We start from the raw sequence: 21,609 nt of genomic DNA, 5'->3' as shown, positions 1-21,609 counted from the left end.
AAGAAATAAAAGGCTTTTTTTTATTTTATTTTTTATTTATTAATATAATAATGTACTAATTTGCAGGGTGGGGATGACAATACAATGATAATTGATAAAGCCGCTAATACTAGTTTATAGGAGTATTTCAAAACAAAAAGAAAAAATTTTCAAACGAACTAAATAAGATAAATATAATAAAATTTTATTACATCATGTGTAACTATAGGTTCACTGACCTGTTGATGCAGTGACACAATGAACTACTCGTTGCGTTGGTTTGTTTGGTCAGTGATAGTAGGTTACTAAATTTTTAAATTCTCGATATGTTCGCTATGAACACTGATGCACATATTATAATTATCTTCTTATAATGTTATTTATTAATTTTGACATGATGTCGCCATTGACGTACATATTTTTTAATTTATTAAAAGCTCTAATAATTCTATTTTTTTTCTCATCAACTGTATGTACATCTGATGAGTACACATCGTTTTTTTATAAAAATCCATAGAAAATGCGGGATTAAGCATTGATCTTCTCGCATCCTCGGGATTTGTACTAGTGCGGCCATCGGTTGGATAAATACGGGTGTTCCCATATCTCTCACAGTACTTCCTTATTGCTAAATTAGCATTTACGTGGCATTCATTCATAAATAAAATAAAAACTATTGTTACTATTAACACATAAGCGCCTAATTTCGCACAATTCACTCAATAACTATTAAACTAGGTATTTATTCTACGTTTATGTCCTTGTCACTATAAAAAAAAAGTATTAGATATCGCACAATTCATTTCAAGAGTCTTTCGAGATGATCTAATAATTAATTAAAACGAACAAAACTCGTGCGCATATGAATGAAATTGACAAATCAACGCGTATGACATCAAGAAACATGAATACCTACGTAAACGGTACAGGTCGCTTGTCGCGTACGCGGCGAGACTGGGAAAAGACCTATATGTAACAAATAACGTGGTACTTTATTGTTAATAATTGTTGTTATTGTTTTTTCTTGTCTTTATTGCATTTGCTGAATTGCTTGTCTTTATTGCATTTGCTTAATTGCTCGAGCAAAAGTTTCGCGGATATTTTGATCTTGAAATAAATAATTATAGTCAATGTTAACAACGAAATGCTTAAACGTATTAAATATTGTAAATTTGATATGCCATGTGTGTTTCACGTGAGAGTATCTACTTAAAAAAAACTATGTTAAATTCAGAATTTACATTTTCAGAATTAAAAATTTAACCCTTTATATCACCTTGTGACATAACTGTAACAAACCAATTCATTGCTCATAAAATTTCAAATTGATACTTTATTCCATTTTAAGTCAATGTTTCACGACGGTAACAGACTGCTCGCTGAAATTGGTGCATTTGTGAGTTAATAGATGGCGTTACTTACATCAAATATTGTTCGAAAATTAGTAACCGCCAATTTGTGGAATTTGTTTGCGAATGACAGTTACAAAAATAAAAATAAAATATAATAACTAAGTGAAATACGAATCTGTATCGTGAATCTAGTAGGTAAGTCTATGGTTTTAACTATTTATCGTTAGTCACTTATAATATTTCGTAATTTGTGACAAAATCATAAAATTTTTGTTTGTAACATTTCTGTTACATTGCGTAATAATGCTCCCATAGTGCAGTATACTGACCGTTTCTTTATTATTTGACAGAATGGCTTCCAGAAGCTTAGGGGAAGATGAAATTACGCAGTACCTCTTTGATTATGAGGCTAGTGAGGATGGATTTGATGGTGACGATGACAGCGTTGCGGACCCATCTTTTATTCCCGATCTGGAGTCCCCCTTTGAAGAGGGACCTTTTGAAACGGTTGAAGGATCGAGTATCGACGGAATTATTGAGAACCTTGAGCACGATGTAAGTACTTCTCAACACCTAGACACCACGGAACCTTCTCTTAAGCCAGGACCGTCGGTACGTCGTCAAAGCAAGCCTAAACTGAATGTACGCTGGAAAAAGAAGAACCTGGAACTAAATGACCACCAGATCCATTTTACGGGCGATGAAACCTTGCCACCAGAGTTTTTAGACCTCAATAGTCCTATCCAGTTCTTTTTTAAACTTTTTCCCAAAGAATTGATTGAAGAAATTGCCAATCAAACTAATCTGTATATTGTTCAGAAAGATCCGAGTATGGCTTTTCGTGTTACTGAAACTGATATACAACAATTTATCGGACTTGTATATATTATGTCGTTAGTACATCTTCCAAGGGTAACAAAGCATTGGAGTGGTAATTTAGGAACACCCCTGGTACAAAATACAATGCCAGTTAATAAATTTGAAAAAATCAGGCGTTTCATACATTTCAATGATAATTCAAAAAATGTTCCTCGCGATCATCCTAACCACGATCGAATTTTTAAGATTAGACCGGTCGTAAAAAAATTAAATGATATCTGCCAAAATGTGCCATATGAAAAGTATCTTTGTATTGATGAGCAAATTTGCTCTACCAAAGCAAGACACAATTTGAAAAGATATAATCCTAAAAAGCCGAATAAATGGGGTTACAAAATCTATGTCCTAAGTGGTGTAAGTGGATTTGCATACAAATTTGAGCCGGAAACAGGAGCAGAAAATAAAGTTGAGTTTACTGAGCCTGATTTGGGTGCTGCATCAAATGTTGTTGTCAGACTTTCACGTGAAATACCTCGAAATAAAAATTACCGCTTATATTTCGACAATTATTTTACGTCTTTGTCACTCTTGGAATACCTATCTAAACAAGGCATACTAAGTCTTGGTACCATCCGACGTAACCGAATACCAGACTGCAAACTGCCAACGGATAAAGAGATCTCAAAAAAAGAACGTGGCTACTCGGTGGAGTACGTTGGTAGCGTCGAAGGAACGGAGATATCCACAGTCGCCTGGAAAGACAATAAAGTTGTTACACTTGCATCAAGTTTTGTGGGTGAGCTACCCAAGTCACAAGTCACAAGGTACGACAAGGTGAATAAAAGATATATGACCATTGACTGCCCAAAGATAGTTGGGGAATATAATCGCCATATGGGCGGCGTCGATTTGATCGACAGCATAATGGGTCGATATAAAATAAAACTACGAAGCAAAAGATGGCAGGTCCGGATGTTTTACCATTTTTTAGATCTTGTCATGTCCAATGCTTGGCTGTTATATAAAAGAGTACACAAAATAAAGAACCCACAAGACAATCTGTTATCGTCAGCAGATTTTCGCGAAGAGATCGCTACGGTGCTCTGCAAAATTGGGACAAAAGCAGTTGCAACAAAGAGAAATATTGAACCTGAAATCCAGGCAAAAAAACGTAAGGGTCCAGCCCAATATGTCCCTCCAACAGCTGTGCGACAGGACCAAATTGGGCACTGGCCAGTATGGGCCGAAAAAAGGATTCGCTGCAAGTATCCGAACTGTGTTGGCGTATCACAAACCATTTGTGAAAAGTGTGGCGTAGCATTGTGCTACAATAAGCAGAATAACTGCTTTAAAGCATTTCATACGTCCTAGAGTTACTGTTCTTACATAATTATTACCTAGGACGTAGAGGAACATGAGTCAATGTAACATATCTGTCACATTCCCTATTTTTTAAGTTTTTTAGCTTTTATTAAAAAATAATTAAAAACTAAAAAATACGTGTCTTTTTATTTATTAAGACGTACTAAAAAATCGACAATCTAAATTAATATTTTTCATTGAGTTATAAAGAGTTAAGCAAATCAGAAAAAGCCTAGTAACTGCTTCAAACTTTGGCCTTATATGCAAAAGAAAGGTAACCTCAAGTACAGCTCCACACTGTTATGAACAAATATCATATGAATAAAATGCAACATATGCAGTATGTTAAGCCTGGAAATTTTACACAAAACTGTTTAGTCAGCGATAAACCCCATCGCTTCCGATTTCATTATTTTATATTAAAAAGACCATTGTATTTAACTCAGTTCGAGTCCGACTTTGGTTTAGAACAGTTGTTGTCATTAATTAAATTAATTAGCAGCAGTAATTAAAGTGTTTTTTTTTTAAAAGAACCAACGGAGAGCCATCCTAACAAATTTGGTGTCAGAAGTGGGATCCCAGGAAAAAACCGAAGTACTGGGATTAATAGGTGTAGGCGTCGCGAACTCGTTCCACTCGTCTGCACCATTATATTTGTTGGCTCCGTTGTCAAGAAGTCCTAGTGCAGTGGTCGACGATAAGCCTTGGGCATCTCATAAGCCTAAGCCCGCGCTGCTCGTGCCCTGTGGTCAACGGTAAGCCTCCGCTATTAAGCGTGAGCCCGCATCACCCCCGAACACCTCCTGCTGCCTTGTGGTCGACGGTAAGCCTCCACTTTTTAAGTGTGAGCCCGCATCACAAAACCACTCAACGGACCTTTCGGCTGCCGTGTTTGTCACTCACGAAGGCCATCCAGGAATTGTGGCCATGAAAGGTCGCTTGCGGTCTAAAGTTTGGTGGCCTAGAATAGACAAAGACGTCGAGGTGATGGTGAAATCGTGCAAAAGTTGTATCCTCGTTAACTTACCGAATTTTCCAGCACCTATGAAACGTAGGGTTTCTTCGTAAAATAACGTAGCTTCCGTATGAACCCTGGATCATCATCATTACAGCCTATACAGTCCACTGCTGGACATAGGCCTCCACAAGTTTACGCCACAAATAACGTGAACTCATGTGTTTTGCCCATAGTCACCACGCTGGGCAGGCGGGTTGGTGACCGCAGTACTGGCTTTGTCGCACCGAAGACGCTGCTGCCCGTCTTCGGCCTGTGTATTTCAAAGCCAGCAGTTGGATGGTTATCCCGCCATCGGTCGGCTTCTTAAGTTCCAAGGTGGTTGTGGAACCTTGTTATCCCTTAGTCGCCTCTTACGACACCCACGGGAAGAGAGGGGGTGGCTAAATTCTTTAGTGCCGTAGCCACACAGCAACCCTGGATAGACATCGCGATTGACCTATTCTGTTTCTGAGGTCCATTGCCAAATAACGATTACATTTTAGTGATCATTGACTACTGAAGTCGATATAAAGAAGTAAAAATCACCAGGACCATAACAAGTTCACAAATTATTAAAATCCTGAAAGAACTCTTTAGCCGACTGGGCTATCCACAATCAATCACTGCAGATAATGGCCGGCAGTTTGTGAGTGAGGAATTTAAAACTTTTTGTGAAGATTGCAACATTAAACTTTTTAGTACTATCCCATATTGCAACACAACAACAACACTTCAGCCTATCGCAGTCCACTGCTGGACATAGGCCTCCCCCAGTTCGCGCCACACATCCCGGTCTTCCGCAATCCTCATCCAGCCTACACCGGCAATTTTACGTAGATCGTCGGTCCAACGGGCCGGAGGACGTCCCACACTGCGTTTGCCAAGACGCGGTCTCCACTCTAGGACCCGTCTACTCCAACGGCCATCGGTCCTGCGACACAGATGACCAGCCCACTGCCACTTCAACTTGCTAATTCTGTGGGCTATGTCGGTTACCTTCGTTCTCTCGCGGATAGTCTCATTTCTAATCCTGTCTTTGAGAGAGACCCCAAGCATAGCCCGTTCCATTGCACGTTGAGCGACTTTAAACTTGTGGACCAGTCCCTTGGTCAGTGTCCACGTCTCGGCTCCGTATGTTAACACAGGCAGGACGCATTGCTCGAAAACTTTTGTCTTCAAGCATTGCGGAATCTTCGAAGTGAAGACTCGACGAAGTCTGCCAAACGCCGCCCAGCCCAACCGAATCCTCCTATCGGCCTCCTTCTCGAAGTTGTTGCGGCCTAGTTGGATAGTATGGCCTAGGTAAATATAATCCTGAACAACTTCGAGAAGGGTACCATCGACCGATACCGGTATCGGTATGACTTGGTTGTTAAACATAACTTTCGTCTTATCCAAGTTCATACAGAGACCGACACGTCGGGAGGACTCGTTTAGGCCGGCCAGCATTTGGCCTAACTCATCCAGCGTCTCCGCAAAGATGACAATATCGTCGGCGAAACGAAGGTGAGAGATGAATTCACCGTTGACGTTGATGCCCCGTTCCCCCCAATCCAAGGTCTTAAAAACATCCTCTAGCGCAGTGGTAAACAGTTTCGGTGATATTACATCACCCTGTCTTACCCCGCGCCGGAGGGAAATAGGTCTTGTTCTTTGGTCATTGACATGAACGGTCATCGTCGCCGCGTCGTACATAGATTTTAGTACTTCGATATATCGCCAGTCGATATGACATCTCTGCAGAGAGTCCAGGACAGCCCAGGTCTCGACGGAGTCGAAGGCTTTCTCGTAGTCCACAAATGCCATACACAGCGGTTGATTATATTCTTCCGTCTTTTGGATAATCTGCCGAACAGTATGGATGTGGTCCACGGTGCTGTAGCCATTTCGAAACCCAGCCTGCTCTGGTGGTTGGAATTCGTCGAGTCTTCTGGCGAGACGATTCGTAACAACCCTCGAAAACAGCTTATAGACGTGGCTCAGAAGTGAGATCGGTCTGTAATTCTTTAACAGAGACTTATCGCCTCTCTTAAAGAACAGCACCACCACACTCCTGGACCACGCCTCCGGCGTGGTACCTCGGTGGATGACGGCGTTAAATAGTCTTGCCAAGGCTTTCAGGACAGGTCGCCCTGCGGCTTTAAGGAGTTCAGTGGTAACTCCGTCATCCCCCGGGGCCCTTCCGTTTTTAAGCTGCCCGAGCGCTGCACCAATCTCATCCTCTTCGAAGTCCGGGATACACTCCGAATAATGGCGCAACAATGGTGCCCGTGGATCTTCGGTGTCCCAAGTCGCAGGCTTGCGTGCGCTCGACGAGTACAGCTGTCCATAAAAATTCTCAACCTCTTCTCGGACCTGAGGGCGAGAGCAGACGGTTCTGCCATCTGCTGTTTTAAGCTTCGCAAGAAGGCTTCTCCCCAATGGTCTTTGGAAAACTTTGGACCCCCTATTCTGCTCAATCAGAGTAGCAACCTCTCTCGTATTTGAGCAGCGGAGGTCTCGGCGAATAATTTTCCGTACCCTCTTGGAAAGAGCCCTCTGTTCTGGCGAAGCAGCCGGCAACTCGCGCCTCTGCCGCGTCAGATCCAAGGCTTCGGGAGAAAGTTTGGACTGCTTCGTTGGCTTTGTTGGTGGAAAGTGCCTGCGACCCAGTGTACACACCGTCTTCACCACGTTGTCGGTTATCTCGTCCACGTCGCTAGTAGTTTCCAGCGAATCGAATCGGTTTTGGAGTTCCAACTGAAACTGCTCGGAGCCACATAGTATTTGGGGCAGCGTAGGTCGGAGAGTAGATTTCATCAAGCGGGTCCGCTCCTTTCGGAGACATATATTCAGAGTGCCCCGTTATTGGCCGCAATGAATGGGGAAGTTGAGCGCCAAAATAGAGGCATCTTAAAGCACCTCAGAATAAGTGTAAGTGAAAAAAGAGATATGAGGGAAACATTATATGAGTATCTTATGATGTATAACTCTACTCCTCACTCAGTAACAGGAAAGACTCCTTCAGAACTTTTCTTTAAAAGAAGGAATAGAGATAAGATTCCGATGCTACAAGACATTGACAAAAAAGTTGATTCGGAAGTAGGAGATCGGGATAAGTTGGAAAAAGAAAAAGGAAAAGAATACGGAGATAGGAAAAGAAGAGCAGAACATCCCGAATTGATAGAAGGGGATAAAAAATTAATGCAAATCATAAAATTTAAGCAAATCAGAAAAAGCCTAGTAACTGCTTCAAACTTTGGCCTTATATGCAAAAGAAAGGTAATCTCAAGTACAGCTCCGCAGGTAAAAAACTTACTATACAGAAAAAATTTGGCCACGTCACGAATATTGCACACGGAGTCAAGTATGAGCAACAAGCTTTGCACCAATTACAACAGCAGGAAGGTGTTATCATTGCACCCTATGGTTTATTTACTGACAAAGATTACCCTTTTATAGGGGCAACGCCTGACGGCTTAATTGGACATGATACTATTGTCGAAGTCAAGTGTCCGATTGCAGGATACAAAAAAGGACTTTCTAATGCAGTAAAAGAAAACAAAATACAAATTTTAAAGTATAATAAAAATATTAAAACAACCACAATTAATAAAAAAATCTACCGGTACTCCCAAACACAAGGTCAAGTGTACGTATCAGAACGACAAAAGTGTCTTTTGGCCATATGGGCAGGCGAGAATGAAAAAATTTACACACTATTGATAGAAAAAGATGATGTTTTTTTAGATACTAATATGAAACCGAAATTATTAACATTTTATATAAATTGCTTGCTGCCTTTAATAGTAGACAGTAGAAATGCAAGAGGTATGCCCATTTGAGACAGATCAATTCAAAAGGTATAAAATTCAAAAGTAAGTCTGTTATATTATTACGCCTATGCCGATTAAGCAATTTTAAAATTTATCAACATCGGAGAACTAATTTAATTACTATTTATTGAGATAATACATAATAATATTTTAAATTTAAAATGTAAAGCTGTCATGCTAAATGTATATCATTAGGCAACCTTTGAAACGCAACACTTGACGCTCAACATGTTTGGTATTGTCGCACAACAGTGCGCGACGTGCGTACTACTTAGTATAATTTACCTCTTTCTTGTGTTGAAAAAGATGGATTGAAACAATTTGTTCATATAGCATGTCCTCGATATAAATTGCCATCAAGGTTTAAGGTGAATATGTTAGACTTCTCAAAAGTTTCAATTCATGAACATTGTATGCTATGTTTTAAAATTTAGTGCTTGTTCTCAAACATTAATTTTTAGGTAACTGATTTAATAGAACAATGGTTATTTGGGAACGTTTTATGAAATAAACAAAAAAATGCTATTTTGCAGTTCCGACGATGTTAATAGTCACTAGCGAGATATATGTTTATTAAATGAAACATGGTTAAAAAGTTCCCAGTCACACTTTTACATGCCTGGGTATGATTCTATTTTTAAAAATGCTGAAAAAGAACATGGTGGCGTGGCCTTTTTAATTAAAAGTTCTATAAAATATGTCCAACTTTCAACTGCAAATTTCGAAGATGTTCAAACGATTGCCATTTCTGTTGACACAAAAGTCGGTCCTCTAACTATTCTATGTGTATATTGTCCACCTAAAAATAAAATTTATATTTCTAAATTAAAACATATTAAAACCAGTCTCCCTAAATCATATATAATATCAGGTGATTTCAATGTGCATTATGTAGCATTTGGATGCACTTTAACTAAAACTAGGGGTAAAAATCTATATGATTTGATAGATGATCTTAATTTGTGTATTTTTAATACTGGTAGTGTCACTACTGTACGTAGGCAAAATGACAACATATCTGCCATTGATGTTACTTAAGTTAGTTCAGAGTTAGCACCCATATGCGACTGATTTGTTGGTGAGGATCCATTAGGTAGCTATCATTACCCTACATTTACTAATATGATTGCATCTCCAAATACTTATGACTTTAATAAAAATGTAAATAAATATATGTATAATAAGGCTGATTGGGAAAAATACTATTTTCTCTCAGAAAGTAATTTCATTAATTTTAATGACTAATGAATATCCTGTAGGATCTTACAACAAATTTTGTAATATGCTAAATAATTCAAAAGAGGAATGTGTTCCCAAATTGAAATATTACACAAAAAAAAAAGAGATAATAAAGCCCCTTCCCCTTGGTGGAACGACATTTGTGCATTAGCTGTAAAAGATTGTAAATCAGCTTTTATTGTATTTACCGACGGAATTTGAATATGGAAAATTATCTTAACTATAAAAAAATGGAAGCTAAGAAAAAGAGGATTATTAAAGAAGAAAAAAGGAAACGTTGGAAAAATTTATGCAGTTCAATTAATAGATACATTAGTGATATATGGAATTTTATAAAAAGATTTAATCGCATAAAAATAGGTTCTAACAGTAGAAATGATAGTTTTTGTTATATACATGCTAGTCAATGGTTGAATATTGTTGACAGTTCATAGTTTATGGCATGACATCAATCTAGACACTTCGGTAGAAGGACAGAGAGAGCACCCACTGTCTGATTAAGCTTGTAATGTAAGTTTAATTAAACTAATAAATCTGTTGAAGACACTAAGGATGTTTAATTAATAAACACATAATATGGCGCTGCGAAATTAAAAAAAAAAAAACAAAAACAGGGTGAAATAATCTAATAATTGTATACTGGTCCTATTGAGTTCTACGACGTACAAGATAAGTACAAAATGGCGGAGTCTACACAAAGAGAAATTATAAAAACAAGTGGAATAAAGAGATTGAAAACTCCTACGGGCTTAAAAAACCTGTCCATGGAAGAGTATAAAAATTTCTGCAGAGATTCGAAATATATAGATTAGCGTCAGGTGCTAATAGTGAATCCAGTGAGGTCCAGACGGCATTATTATTACACTGCATGCGCTAAGGAAGCTCAAGACATACATACTACTTTTGAATTTGCTAAAGATGAGGCCTACAATTATGAAAAAGTGATAACTAAATTCAACGAGTATTTTATCCCGAGAAAAAAAGAAAGTGTTAATTCACATTTGTTTTTTACAAGAAACCAGAAAGAAGGTGAAACTTTTGATAGTTTTTATACTGACATAAAAAAGTTAAGCACAGAATGTGAATTTGGAAATCTTTTGGATAGAATGTTAAAAGACAGAATAGTAACAGGAATTATAGATAAGAGATTGAAAGATAGACTACTAAGTGACCTGACATTGAGTAAAGCGATCCAGATATGTAAAGCAGCAGAACTAGCAGAGGAACAAATCAAGAAAATTGCAAACGAACCAGGGACGAGTGCAGTACAGAGTGTAAGAAAGAAGAATGGAAAAGGATCAGTGTCGGAAAGGGAAAAAAGAAACCCAACAGATAAGAGAAAATATACCAGAACAGACCGAGATTCAAGACATAGACTAGAACAGAGAAATACAGACGATAGATATCCAGAGAAGAATAAGAAACAAGAAGGACAGCGAGCTGAGAAGAAGTTTGACTGTTCGAGATGTGGATTTCATCACAGTGAAAGAAGATGCCCAGCATATGGAAAGAAGTGTATGAAATACGGGAAGATGAACCACTTTGCGATAAAATGCAGAGCAAGAGACCCTGTAAAAGCTATTCAAGAAAGCGAGTCTAGCGATAGTGAGTCGAGTCATATGTATATAATTAATATTAATAATGTTAATTTAGAGAGAAACTGGTATGAGTATGTATACTTCACCGAATTGAATACTTTACTTCAATCAACAAAAAAGTTACAGATTTTTGAGACGGTACTCACGGTTCTGTCCCACTGTGCGGCGCGCAAAAGGAGTGCGCGTTTCCAAAGAAAGTGAAAGTAAATACGTGCGCAAATTAAAAATTAGCGTACCATCATTTTCACCTGAAGATCCTGAGCTGTGGTTTGCTCTAATTGAAGGTCAGTTCAATAGTCACAATATGACACTGATGACTTGATAAAATTTACGCAAGTGACGAATAACCTTGATTTGCAATACGCGAAAGCTGTAAGGGACATAATAGTTAACCCCCCAGCAAATAATAAATACGACAGGATAAAGTTTGAGCTTATCAAGCGACTCTCTGCTTCGCATGAAAAGAAGATCAAGCAATTGCTCACTCACGAAGAACTTGGAGATAGAAAGCCTTCACAGTTTTTAAGACACTTACAAGATTTGGCAGGACCTTCCGTTCCAGAAGATTTCATCCGGACAATATGGAGCAATCTTCTGCGACACAACATCCAGACTGAGCTGGCATCTCAACCGACACACTTGGAGCAGCTTGCAGATCGCATACAGGAGTTGACCTCGCCATGTGACGTCGCCGCTGTGTCCTCCCGTGGTGTACATCACTCCGACGTATCTGATGAGATCGCAGAGCTGAAGAAGATGGTCCAGCACCTCACACTCAAGCTGGAAGAATATACTCGCATTTCGTATGGTTCTACTAGTCGTTCTAGGCCACGAGGACGACGTCGTCTACCTTTACGGCAGAGAAGTCGGTTCAACTCCAGCTACAAAAACTACCCGATATGCTGGTGCCACGCTAAATTCGGGGAAAGAGCTCACTACTGCGTCAAACCCTGCGACTACAAAAAGGCGGGAAACTCCACGGGCAGTCAATAATGACAACCGACGATTGCCCGTTATCCATAGGTCGTCTTTTCGTTACCGACCGCATCTCAAATACCAAGTTCCTGGTGGACACTGGCTCTTCGGGAACGTCGAGCCAAGTCCGGATCCGCACTCCCGCGCGAAGCCTGTGTCGCTTACAACCTATTGCTTGTATTGTTAAATATCCTATAGTGCTTACGAACTGTACATCCTATCAATAATTTTTCTCCTTCTGTGATTATAGTGTTTGTTTTCTTGTGCATATTATATACTGCTATTATTATTTCTGTATGTTATTAAAAACCTTAGTTCAATAAAGACAGAAGATAGTGTTGAAATTGTGCTTTGATATTAACATCCCACTGCAAACACTATAACAAAAAACTGCTCAACAGACTATGGCGCATGCAGCGGAACGTGAAAGATAGGCTGCGATAGAAGAAGGTAGAGTGATAGATGGAATAGCAGTAATTAATGTTGTTGCTGATGCCTGCTGGTCTAAGCGCTCCCACAAAAGCAATTATACGGCACTTTTTAACGGCAAAGTTTGGAGAAGTTCTGTTCTTGGGTATAAAAAATAAATACTGTTATATTTGTGATAGTGCAGAAAATAAAGGATTTGTTAAAATAAGGCAACATTCGATTTTTATAAATGTTTTATAATCTATGATGTCTTCACTGCACTGGTTCTATGATTTTATACTTTGTCTCTTCGTCTTGTGTGTCTGTAGAGTAAAATCCACTGCTTGTTGTAATACGAGGGTGCGTTTTTAAGTTCGCGGAATGAGAGGGTTGGAGGGGGGTGATTAGGCTCATTAGGATCGTAAAGTGTTTAGTGACTCATAATTAGTATAAATACGAGATTTCATTGTTATTAGACTATTAGTCTTTGAGCTATCGCCAACCAAGCAACATAATCAGGAGTGAAAAGTTAAATATGGAAAAAATCGAATATCGTGCCGTTATAAAGTTCCTTACCAAGCAAGGAAAATCAGTTGCGACCATAATGGATGGGATCTCATCGGTTTACGGTGACTCTTGTCCAGGAAAAACCATGGTGTACAAGTGGCACAGTTTGTTTAAAACGAGAAGGGAATCCCTTGAAGACGACCCGAGGCCGGGCAGTAGCATCGAGGTGACCACGCCAGAACTTATCCGAAAAGTCGAAAAACTTGTACTCAACGATGCTCGACTAAAGAAGAAACAACTTGCAGAAATGGTTGGCGTATCTGATACAACCATTTTTAAAATACTGCACGATCATCTTGGCATGACTTAGGTCAGCGCAAGATGGGTACCGAGAATGCTCACGCCGCCGCAAAAACAACAATGCGTAGAGTGTTCATGTGCATTTTTCGACCTCTGCAATCAAGACAAGGATGGTGTATTGAGTCAAATTGTTACTGAAGACGAAACTTGGGTTCATCATTATGAACCTGAGTCGAAACAAGACTCTATGCAGTGGCATAAAAAGGGCACAGCACCCCCCAAGAAGTTTAAGGTGTCACAGTCAGCTGGGAAACTCATGGCAACGGTCTTTTGGGACTCAGAAGGAATATTATTGATCGATTATAAAGATAAAGGTGTTTCTATAACCGGAGAATATTACGCTTCAATCTTAGAGCGATTAAAAGAAGCCATTAAACAGAAAAGACGGGGAAAATTGACGAAAGGTGTGCTGCTTTTGCACGACAATGCGCCCGTCCACAAGAGCCGCGTTGCGTTGGCTGCCCTGCTTAAAGTGGGCTTCGATATTTTGAACCACCCACCCTACAGCCCAGACCTGGCCCCGAGTGATTATTATCTCTTTCCAAAAATGAAAAAAGAGCTGCGGGGTAAAAAATTTATCACCGATGATGAAGTTAAGGAGGCAGTTTCAGCGTATTTTGAGGACAAAGACAAAACATTTTTTTATGAGGGTATAAATAAATTAATTGAAAGATCTGAAAAATGTGTCCGTCTTGCAGGTGAATATATTGAAAAGGAAAAATCATTTGGTTTTTTTATTTCAACCACTTACCCTTCATTCCGCGAACATAAAAACGCTCCCTCGTAGTTTTAAAATAATATAAAATAAGCGTTCTTTAGACCAATACAAGTGTTTTCTATACAATGCACTTCCACTGTGCGAACACATATGTAGGATTTTTATTTTGTATAATTAAATATTGTAACGAAGGTTTGAATTGCTTTCTTTGTGTTAAACAAATAAAAGGAACTCATAAAACCCACTTTATTATTCGTCTTACAAGGCACAACGTACGAATACACAGATTACAAAGCAAATGTTCTCGAAATTACTTATAGCTAGAGTTTTTTTTTTATAACTACGTGTTACAACATTTAAGTTCTAGAATAGACTTAGTTAAGCGCAATACACATTGAGCCCGCCGGGCCGCCGACAAAGCCCGGCGACACAACCCGGCGGCCTGTATGAAAAGAATCATGTCGGCAACATGCGCCCGCGCGTGTTACCCGCCGACATGTTGGCGGCTTGGGTACGCCTGCGCTCAGTTGCCCGGCGACGCTCGACCTGTAGTGACGTGCTTGTATTTTTTACGACATGGAGTGGGACGACGAAAAATGTCTTACGTTAATTAATCTTTATCATGAGAAGGAGGTATTGTGGAATTCAAAACACCCAGATCATAAAAGTCGACCAAAGCGTTTCGACTCATTGAATGAAATAGCAAACCATTTTAATACAAATGTATCAGAAATAGAAAGAAAAATTAAAAACTTGACAAGTCAGTATTATAGAGAGAAAAAAAAAGTGACTGACTCAAAAAAGTCGGGTATCGGTACAGATTGTGTTTATCAGAGCAAGTGGTTTGCATATAAATCATTTAGTTTTTTGCAAAACAAGAATACTACTACTGCCACGATCGATTCTGTAAGTAAAAATGCATTTATAATTTTTATCCAAAATTTTTTATTGTACAGAAGAGAACAAGTTCAAAAGTGCTGACCCACCATAGTGTTATACAGGGTTATTCGAATGTACATATTGTTCATCGAATTTAAGACAAAACGTGTTTTTTAGTTCCCATTAAGCCGGGTCCGCTGCGCCATTTTATCGTGTTTTGCTAACACAAACATTAAATTATAACCAAGGTCATGCTATTTGGGGGCGTGGCCTAACTGTTTTGAAAGTGTTTTTGTTTGCAGAGTCGGATGGATAACATCCCCGCGTTCGCCTGCGGGGGGGCCGGGGGGACATTTTAATTCATTTCGGATTTGTGCTCGCCAGAGACAACTCGTCAAATTTTTTTGTTTAGTCTATCGGTTTAATGGATTTGATTATGGAGAATACTTTTTATTTTATACAATTAATACGGGAAAGACCCGTTATTTGGGACGCTCTTTCTATGAGCATAAAAATTCACTAGAACTAAAGAATTAAATCCACTATTGCCAAAACTGTGAACACGTCTTCCTCGTCGGAACTCATTTTAAAAATATATGTTACTAACTAAAATTGTCTATACTCGAAAATCGCAGTGGACGGTTTAACTAACATGTTAGCAAAACAATATATTGTTCGTAACAATGCGCAGTGGACCCGGCTTTAGGGTTTTTACTTTGTTACAAATGTCCTTGTTTGTTACTTCCACAAGGTCACCGTGCTTTAAGATATTTTAAAGGGAATAAAATAAAAATATCATTGAAAAAAAAATGTTTTTTTTCGCTTCATATGTTCCATTATCGACACACATACACATGATACAATATTTTACGTATGCTCACTGTTCATAAAATAACCCTGTATACATCCGATTTAAATCTTGACTAAATTATTTATCTTTACTTTCTATGTAACACAATACAACAGATTAAAAATATTTTAATTTCAGGAGACATCAAACGAGAGCAGTGTTGTACAACCCCAGCAAAATGATTCATCTCATTCATTTGCCGATGACACGATTAAACGTCCCAGAAAAAATCTAAACAATGAAATGATTTCACAAGCTCTGAATATTATGAAATCTGTCTCCGATCGACAAAATCAAACACAAGAAAAAGATGAAGACACTCTTTTTGGAGAATATATTGCAGCAAAACTGAGAAAAATGGATAAAGCAACAAATGCAATAGTAAAACATCGAATTAATAACATTATTTTTGAAACCGAAATTGGATATCACACAGATATGTATGCAGATTACGCAAGACCCTCTAGCTCCCGTAGTCATCCAGGTTACTATACAGGTTCTCCAAATGATCAGCCAAATGCATATCCTTCTAACCGCTCATCATCTGTATATTCTACTATAACGAGCCCGAATCATCAGCATTCTACCACCACAAATCCTGATAATCAGCCAAATACAAACCCTTCATCTCTATATCCCATCAACATAAGCCCTCATCCGCAACTTCCTGGAGTTGAATCTTCAGTACCAGTAGCGCTTGATGAAAGTTCTAATAGTGAACGTATAAGCAGCCAAGATTTAGAGAACGTTTTTAAATCCCTACATGAAAAATAATTTTCTTTCTTTAAGATCTTTATTATATTGTTATAATTTGAAATAAATATAGCTTAGCATGAGAAAAGTAATCATGAAATAAATCTGTCTTTTGAAATGTTATGATTAAGTAAGAGTCACTAATTGTAAACACAAATTAAAATATAACTATCATTATTATGTTTTTTATTAAATCTTTAAATTTAGATGTTGATTAAATTGATCATTGATCATACTGCCATTCTAAGCTTCCGACATCGGAGAGAAAATATTCAACCAACTCGTTCCTTGTATCTTCAGGACACAGATTTGTATTGACCTCTCTTGGCAAGGCAACAAAACAATTATTTTCAGGAATTACTGTGCGCCATTCACCTGGTATGATTTCTCCGTTATCATTTTCAGAATCATATTCGTTTCGCTGTATATTTTTTTTTTATATAATTGAACAAATGTACACAGGCCAATGTCACAATAGCAGTTTTTTGTGGACATAGCTGGATAGGTCTTTTGAATATTTGAAATTTGCTGGTTAACTGCCCAAACACATTTTCAACTACTCTTCGTCCTCGACATATACGATAGTTGAAAACTCTTTTGGGAGATCTTTTTGTGTGATTACCATTGTAAGGTTTTATAATGTGGGTTTGTAATGCAAAAGCATCATCACCCAAAAAAAAATATGGCACTGGTACATTTCTCCCAGGTAGAGGTTTGTTGTCCGGCAAATTTAAAGAATTGTTATTTAACATTCTGCATAACGCAGAGTTATTAAAAACACCGCCATCTGAAATACGACCCTGACATCCCACATTAGCGTATAAAAACTTGTAATCTGCATCCACTAATGCAAATAGTACAATACTGAAATAAGTTTTATAGTTAAAATATTCACTTCCACTTCTTGGTGGACATTGAATTTTTACGTGTTTTCCGTCCATTGATCCAAGGCAATTAGGAACATTCCATCTATTCAGATATCTATCTGCAACTTTTTTCCATTCGTTTGAAGTTCTCGGAACCTAAAATAAGAACATTAACTAAATTATACTTCGAACTAAATCAAACAGCACAAAAAATATACATCTATTTAAAATTTACATTTATATTTATTAATATTTATATTTATTTAAAAAAGATAAACATTTAACTTTACCTTTACATACTCCGAAAGGCCATCGATTATAGCTTGGCATACTTCTGGGATAATGTATGAAATAATTTGAGGAGATACTTTGAACACGTCACATAGGCTAATGAATGATTCGCCCGTAGTCAGGTATTTTAATGTTATTGCTAATCTGTCTTGTGAAGAAATTGCAATTCTGCAATTTGTATCTTTTTTAACTATTCTCGGCCCAACAATATTCAATAAATATTCAAAGTCGCTATTGGTTAATTTCATGAATGTTTTGAAATGTATGGGATTTTGTACAATCAAGTCATCTGCTTTCAAATCTTTTAATCTGTCATGATTGCTATAACAATTGCGACTCAGTAAACTAGGTCTAACCCAACAGCTTCGTTCCCTTTGGAGCGATCCAGCAATAAACATTCCACAAGCTGCTATCAACAGATCACTGCCATCGTCCATTTTTAAGATTATTTCTATTTACTGAATTATCGAAGATACACCACCAAAATTATATGACACAACCACACAACCTTTTATCGACACACGGCAATCACTGACTGCCAAATAAATTTCTCATCTCAAGCCGCCGACATGCCGCCGACCAAATTTTCCGACTTGTAATAAGTGAAGCCGCCAACTAGACCACCGACAAAAAGTTGCCGACATATGTCGGCGGCCCGGCGGGCTCAATGTGTATTGCGCTTTAGGTTAACAAGAAATATTAGGAAATGTGTGTCACCCGGTGAAGGCGTTCGGATCGACTCAATAAAAATATTTAAAGAAAGTGCATCAGTTCCTGAGGATATTGCACTGCGTGGTTTACCGATGCTCATGCAAGGAGAAGCTGCTATATGGTGGAGAGGGGTCCGGAAAGAAGTTTCCTCGTGGCCCGACGCTCTCAAGCGATTACGCTCGATGTATGGTGTGCCACGCCCTGCGCTTGCAGACAGTTTCCTTCTGTCAGTCAAATCAGTCTCTGAATCCAACACGACTGTGTGGATTCCTACACAAACCATAGTCATAACTTTTTCTGGTCAAAAACTCCCTCCTCACGTATACGCTTTCTACACTTCTCTTCCGGTTGAAACGTACATACTCCCCACAATTCAATGTAACAGATGCTGTACTTTTGGCCACATCAAGACTGTTTGTAGATCATCTCCAAGATGCTTCAAATGCTCTCAATCACATGAAGGTGATTCTTGTGTTGCCCAGTCTCCCACCTGTCTCCATTGTTCCGGGTCCCATCCAGCGAATGATCCTAAGTGCCCTGAAGCTGCTAGACAGAAAGAAATAAAGCTACGCGCCATGTTGTCCAGGCTGCCTTATCAGCTACCGGAGGAAACCACGTTAGATATGATGTATGGGTTATTACATAGACGTATACGGAAAAGAATTCCCAGAGATACAGTGATGACTATAGAATCTTTCATCGATAAGTCACGTAGCGTGGAGGAGTCGCTCATAAAGAGCACATCATCAGCTACTGAAAATGTATCGACAACGTCGCAGTCGCACAAGGCATCACCGACCGTTTCCGGCGAGCATGCCGTGGATCACGCGTCGCCGTTCGCGGTTCCCGCGCTTACGTAGCGGCAAGGAACGCGTCGCCTTTACAGTCGTCGTCCCCGCATAATGTGAAAAGTGATAGTGATAGTGATAAAGTTATTTTGTGTATATTGTAAGTCGCGTGGACATGTCCGCGATACATGTGTTAAGAGAAGTAATAATAATAAAACTGTATCATGTTATGGTTGTGGTGAGAAAGGTTTTGTTAAGAGTAATTGTCCGAAATGTAAAATTAATGTAAGCCCTCAGCCTAAAGGTTTCTATTCGCTTAAACAGTCGCTCGGTTAAACAGTCGCTAAGTCGACCCATGCTATATACATAACTATGCAAGGTCCAAATGGTACCGCTTTGCTTGACACTGCAGCTAAACGTAGTATCGCGGGTTATTCCCTCTACGAGCTTCTCAAACGTTCAGGTACGACTTTTCGCGCCGAAAATACGTATGTTAAACTCGTGGATGGTTCCGTTCTGTTATAGCTAGCACATGCACCCCTTTGCGCTGTGGTGCAAGCCTTAGATGCTGCATCAGCATTTTGTCTCTAAAGAAGCAGTAGGGACGGGACCTCGCAGTCAGTCTGCTCGGATCCCTCATATCGGTCACACATCTTTTTCCATACCAGTTCCCGTGTATTTTATTTTATTATTTTAAAGGAAATATTGTTCAAACCAAATAAATAAATTCTGTAATTTCTAAAAATCTTTTTTGTTTCATTATATTTGTTTCTAGTGCAAATGCACTATCTCCTAAAAAAACATACGGTACTGACACATTTGTACTTGGTAGTAGTAATGATTCAGGTAAATTAAGATCATCGTTGATAAGTTTTTCATAGAATCTGGTAGCTTTCAGTATTCCTCCATCTGACATATTTCCATCTGAACCCGTATGAACATAAATAAATTCGTAGTTTGCATTTACGATAGCAAACAATACGATACTAAATGTACCCTTATAGTTGTAGAACAATGATCCCGTCCCGTTCGGTTTTTCGACTATAATATGCTTGCCGTCCATGCAACCTACACAGTTGTCAAATTGCCATTATTCTTGAAAAGATTTTGCAGCTATTCTCCATTCATTTTCCGATGAGGGTAACTGAAAATATACATTTTTTTTAGGAATCCAGGTCATCAGAACACGAGAAAGGCGGAAACAAAAAGAGAAATACATTGGAGAAAAAAAAAGACACGTTGATAGAAACTGCGCAAGAATTATTGTTGCAAAGCAATGACAAAGAAAAAAACCAGAAGAAAGTTAACTCGTTTGGATTTTATGTAGGAGAACAACTAGATCAAGTGGAAACTTTTCAACGCCAAGTGGCTGAGAAGCTTATATCCGATATTATGTTTCTTGCCAAAACGGGAAATCTTAATTTCGAAAAACGAATTGAAATAACTGCTAAATCTCAAAATTTTGCTTTTTCGCGATCTTCCTCTAGCAATAATTTTTATACGCAGCAAGTCCCTTCGTACCAAATAATTCATGCATCTCTCCCAAGTAATCATTATCAGACATCTCTAGCATCACTATATAATCAGCCATCACCATCCCCACAACACATTCAGCCATCACCGTCCCCACAACACATTCAGCCATCACCGTCCCCACAACACATTCAGTCATCTCCGTCCCCACAACTTATTCAGCCATCACCATCCCCACAACACATTCAGTCATCACCATCCCCACAACATATTGAGCTATCACCATCCCCATACATTCAAATATTACCACAGGGCTTTCAGCCAGCACCATCCCCACATCAAATTCAGCCATCCCTGTTACCATTGCCATCGTCCAAACAATATTTTCAGACTACATCACAAGACATACAGGCGTCACCACCAGCTCAAAACAGTTTGCTATCTACCTCAACACAAAAACAGTTTCCAACTTATGACAAAAATGAAAATATCGTTCAAATTTCCATACCCTCACCTAGTCATGCCATGTCAAATAACACAAACAGTATATTATACGAAGGACCTGCTAGTGAAATAAATGATTTTTTAATTTTTAATAATAATAAATGAATATTATAATACGTTACCTTGATTGTTATTTTTAAAACCTTATATATCGCCCAACAAGTCTCAAGTATAATTTTGGAAAGCAATTGAAATGATGTAACTGTACTGAATCTGAGATCTTTATAACTTCTTCCCGTAGCCAGAAATCGTAATGTGGCTATTAACCGTTCTTCAGCAGACACAGCCTGACGCATAACTGTATTTTTCTTTGTAATCATTGGACGCACCATTTCAAGTAATTCATTAAAAGTGTCTTGATCCAT

General features: G+C 38.6%; 4 protein-coding genes and 1 long non-coding RNA gene across 5 annotated transcripts; 3 read left to right on the top strand and 2 right to left on the bottom strand.

Annotated features, from left to right (window-relative positions):
* The first annotated feature begins 1,682 nt into the window (after positions 1–1,682).
* LOC123667241 (piggyBac transposable element-derived protein 3-like) lies at positions 1,683–3,521 on the top strand. The gene has a single exon (XM_045601196.1). It carries the CDS (start codon positions 1,683–1,685, stop codon positions 3,519–3,521), a length of 1,839 nt encoding a protein of 612 aa, XP_045457152.1.
* A 9,627-nt stretch (positions 3,522–13,148) lies between these two features.
* LOC123667239 (histone-lysine N-methyltransferase SETMAR-like) lies at positions 13,149–14,198 on the top strand. The gene is made up of 2 exons (XM_045601195.1): positions 13,149–13,361; positions 13,422–14,198. Exons 1-2 carry the CDS (start codon positions 13,149–13,151, stop codon positions 14,196–14,198), a joined length of 990 nt encoding a protein of 329 aa, XP_045457151.1.
* A 315-nt stretch (positions 14,199–14,513) lies between these two features.
* Positions 14,514–16,788, top strand: LOC123666727. Its single transcript, XM_045600792.1, has 2 exons — positions 14,514–15,035; positions 15,997–16,788. Exons 1-2 carry the CDS (start codon positions 14,706–14,708, stop codon positions 16,630–16,632), a joined length of 966 nt encoding a protein of 321 aa, XP_045456748.1. The 5' UTR covers positions 14,514–14,705; the 3' UTR covers positions 16,633–16,788.
* On the bottom strand, positions 15,055–21,609 carry LOC123667238. The gene is made up of 3 exons (XM_045601194.1): positions 21,512–21,609; positions 17,768–17,912; positions 15,055–17,633 (listed from the first exon to the last, which is right to left on the bottom strand). The coding sequence occupies exons 1-3, from the start codon at positions 21,607–21,609 to the stop codon at positions 17,019–17,021; spliced, it is 858 nt and encodes a 285-aa protein (XP_045457150.1). The 3' UTR covers positions 15,055–17,018.
* Positions 20,003–21,433, bottom strand: LOC123666742. The gene is made up of 2 exons (XR_006745319.1): positions 21,367–21,433; positions 20,003–20,411 (listed from the first exon to the last, which is right to left on the bottom strand). It is a non-coding gene; the product is annotated as an uncharacterized LOC123666742 (long non-coding RNA).

The sequence above is a fragment of the Melitaea cinxia genome, chromosome 27 (genome assembly GCF_905220565.1).
Source record: "Melitaea cinxia chromosome 27, ilMelCinx1.1, whole genome shotgun sequence".
NCBI classification, from domain to species: domain Eukaryota; kingdom Metazoa; phylum Arthropoda; class Insecta; order Lepidoptera; family Nymphalidae; genus Melitaea; species Melitaea cinxia.
The sequence above is the reverse complement of the archived record's forward strand: the minus strand, read 5'-3'. Positions and strand labels throughout refer to the sequence as shown.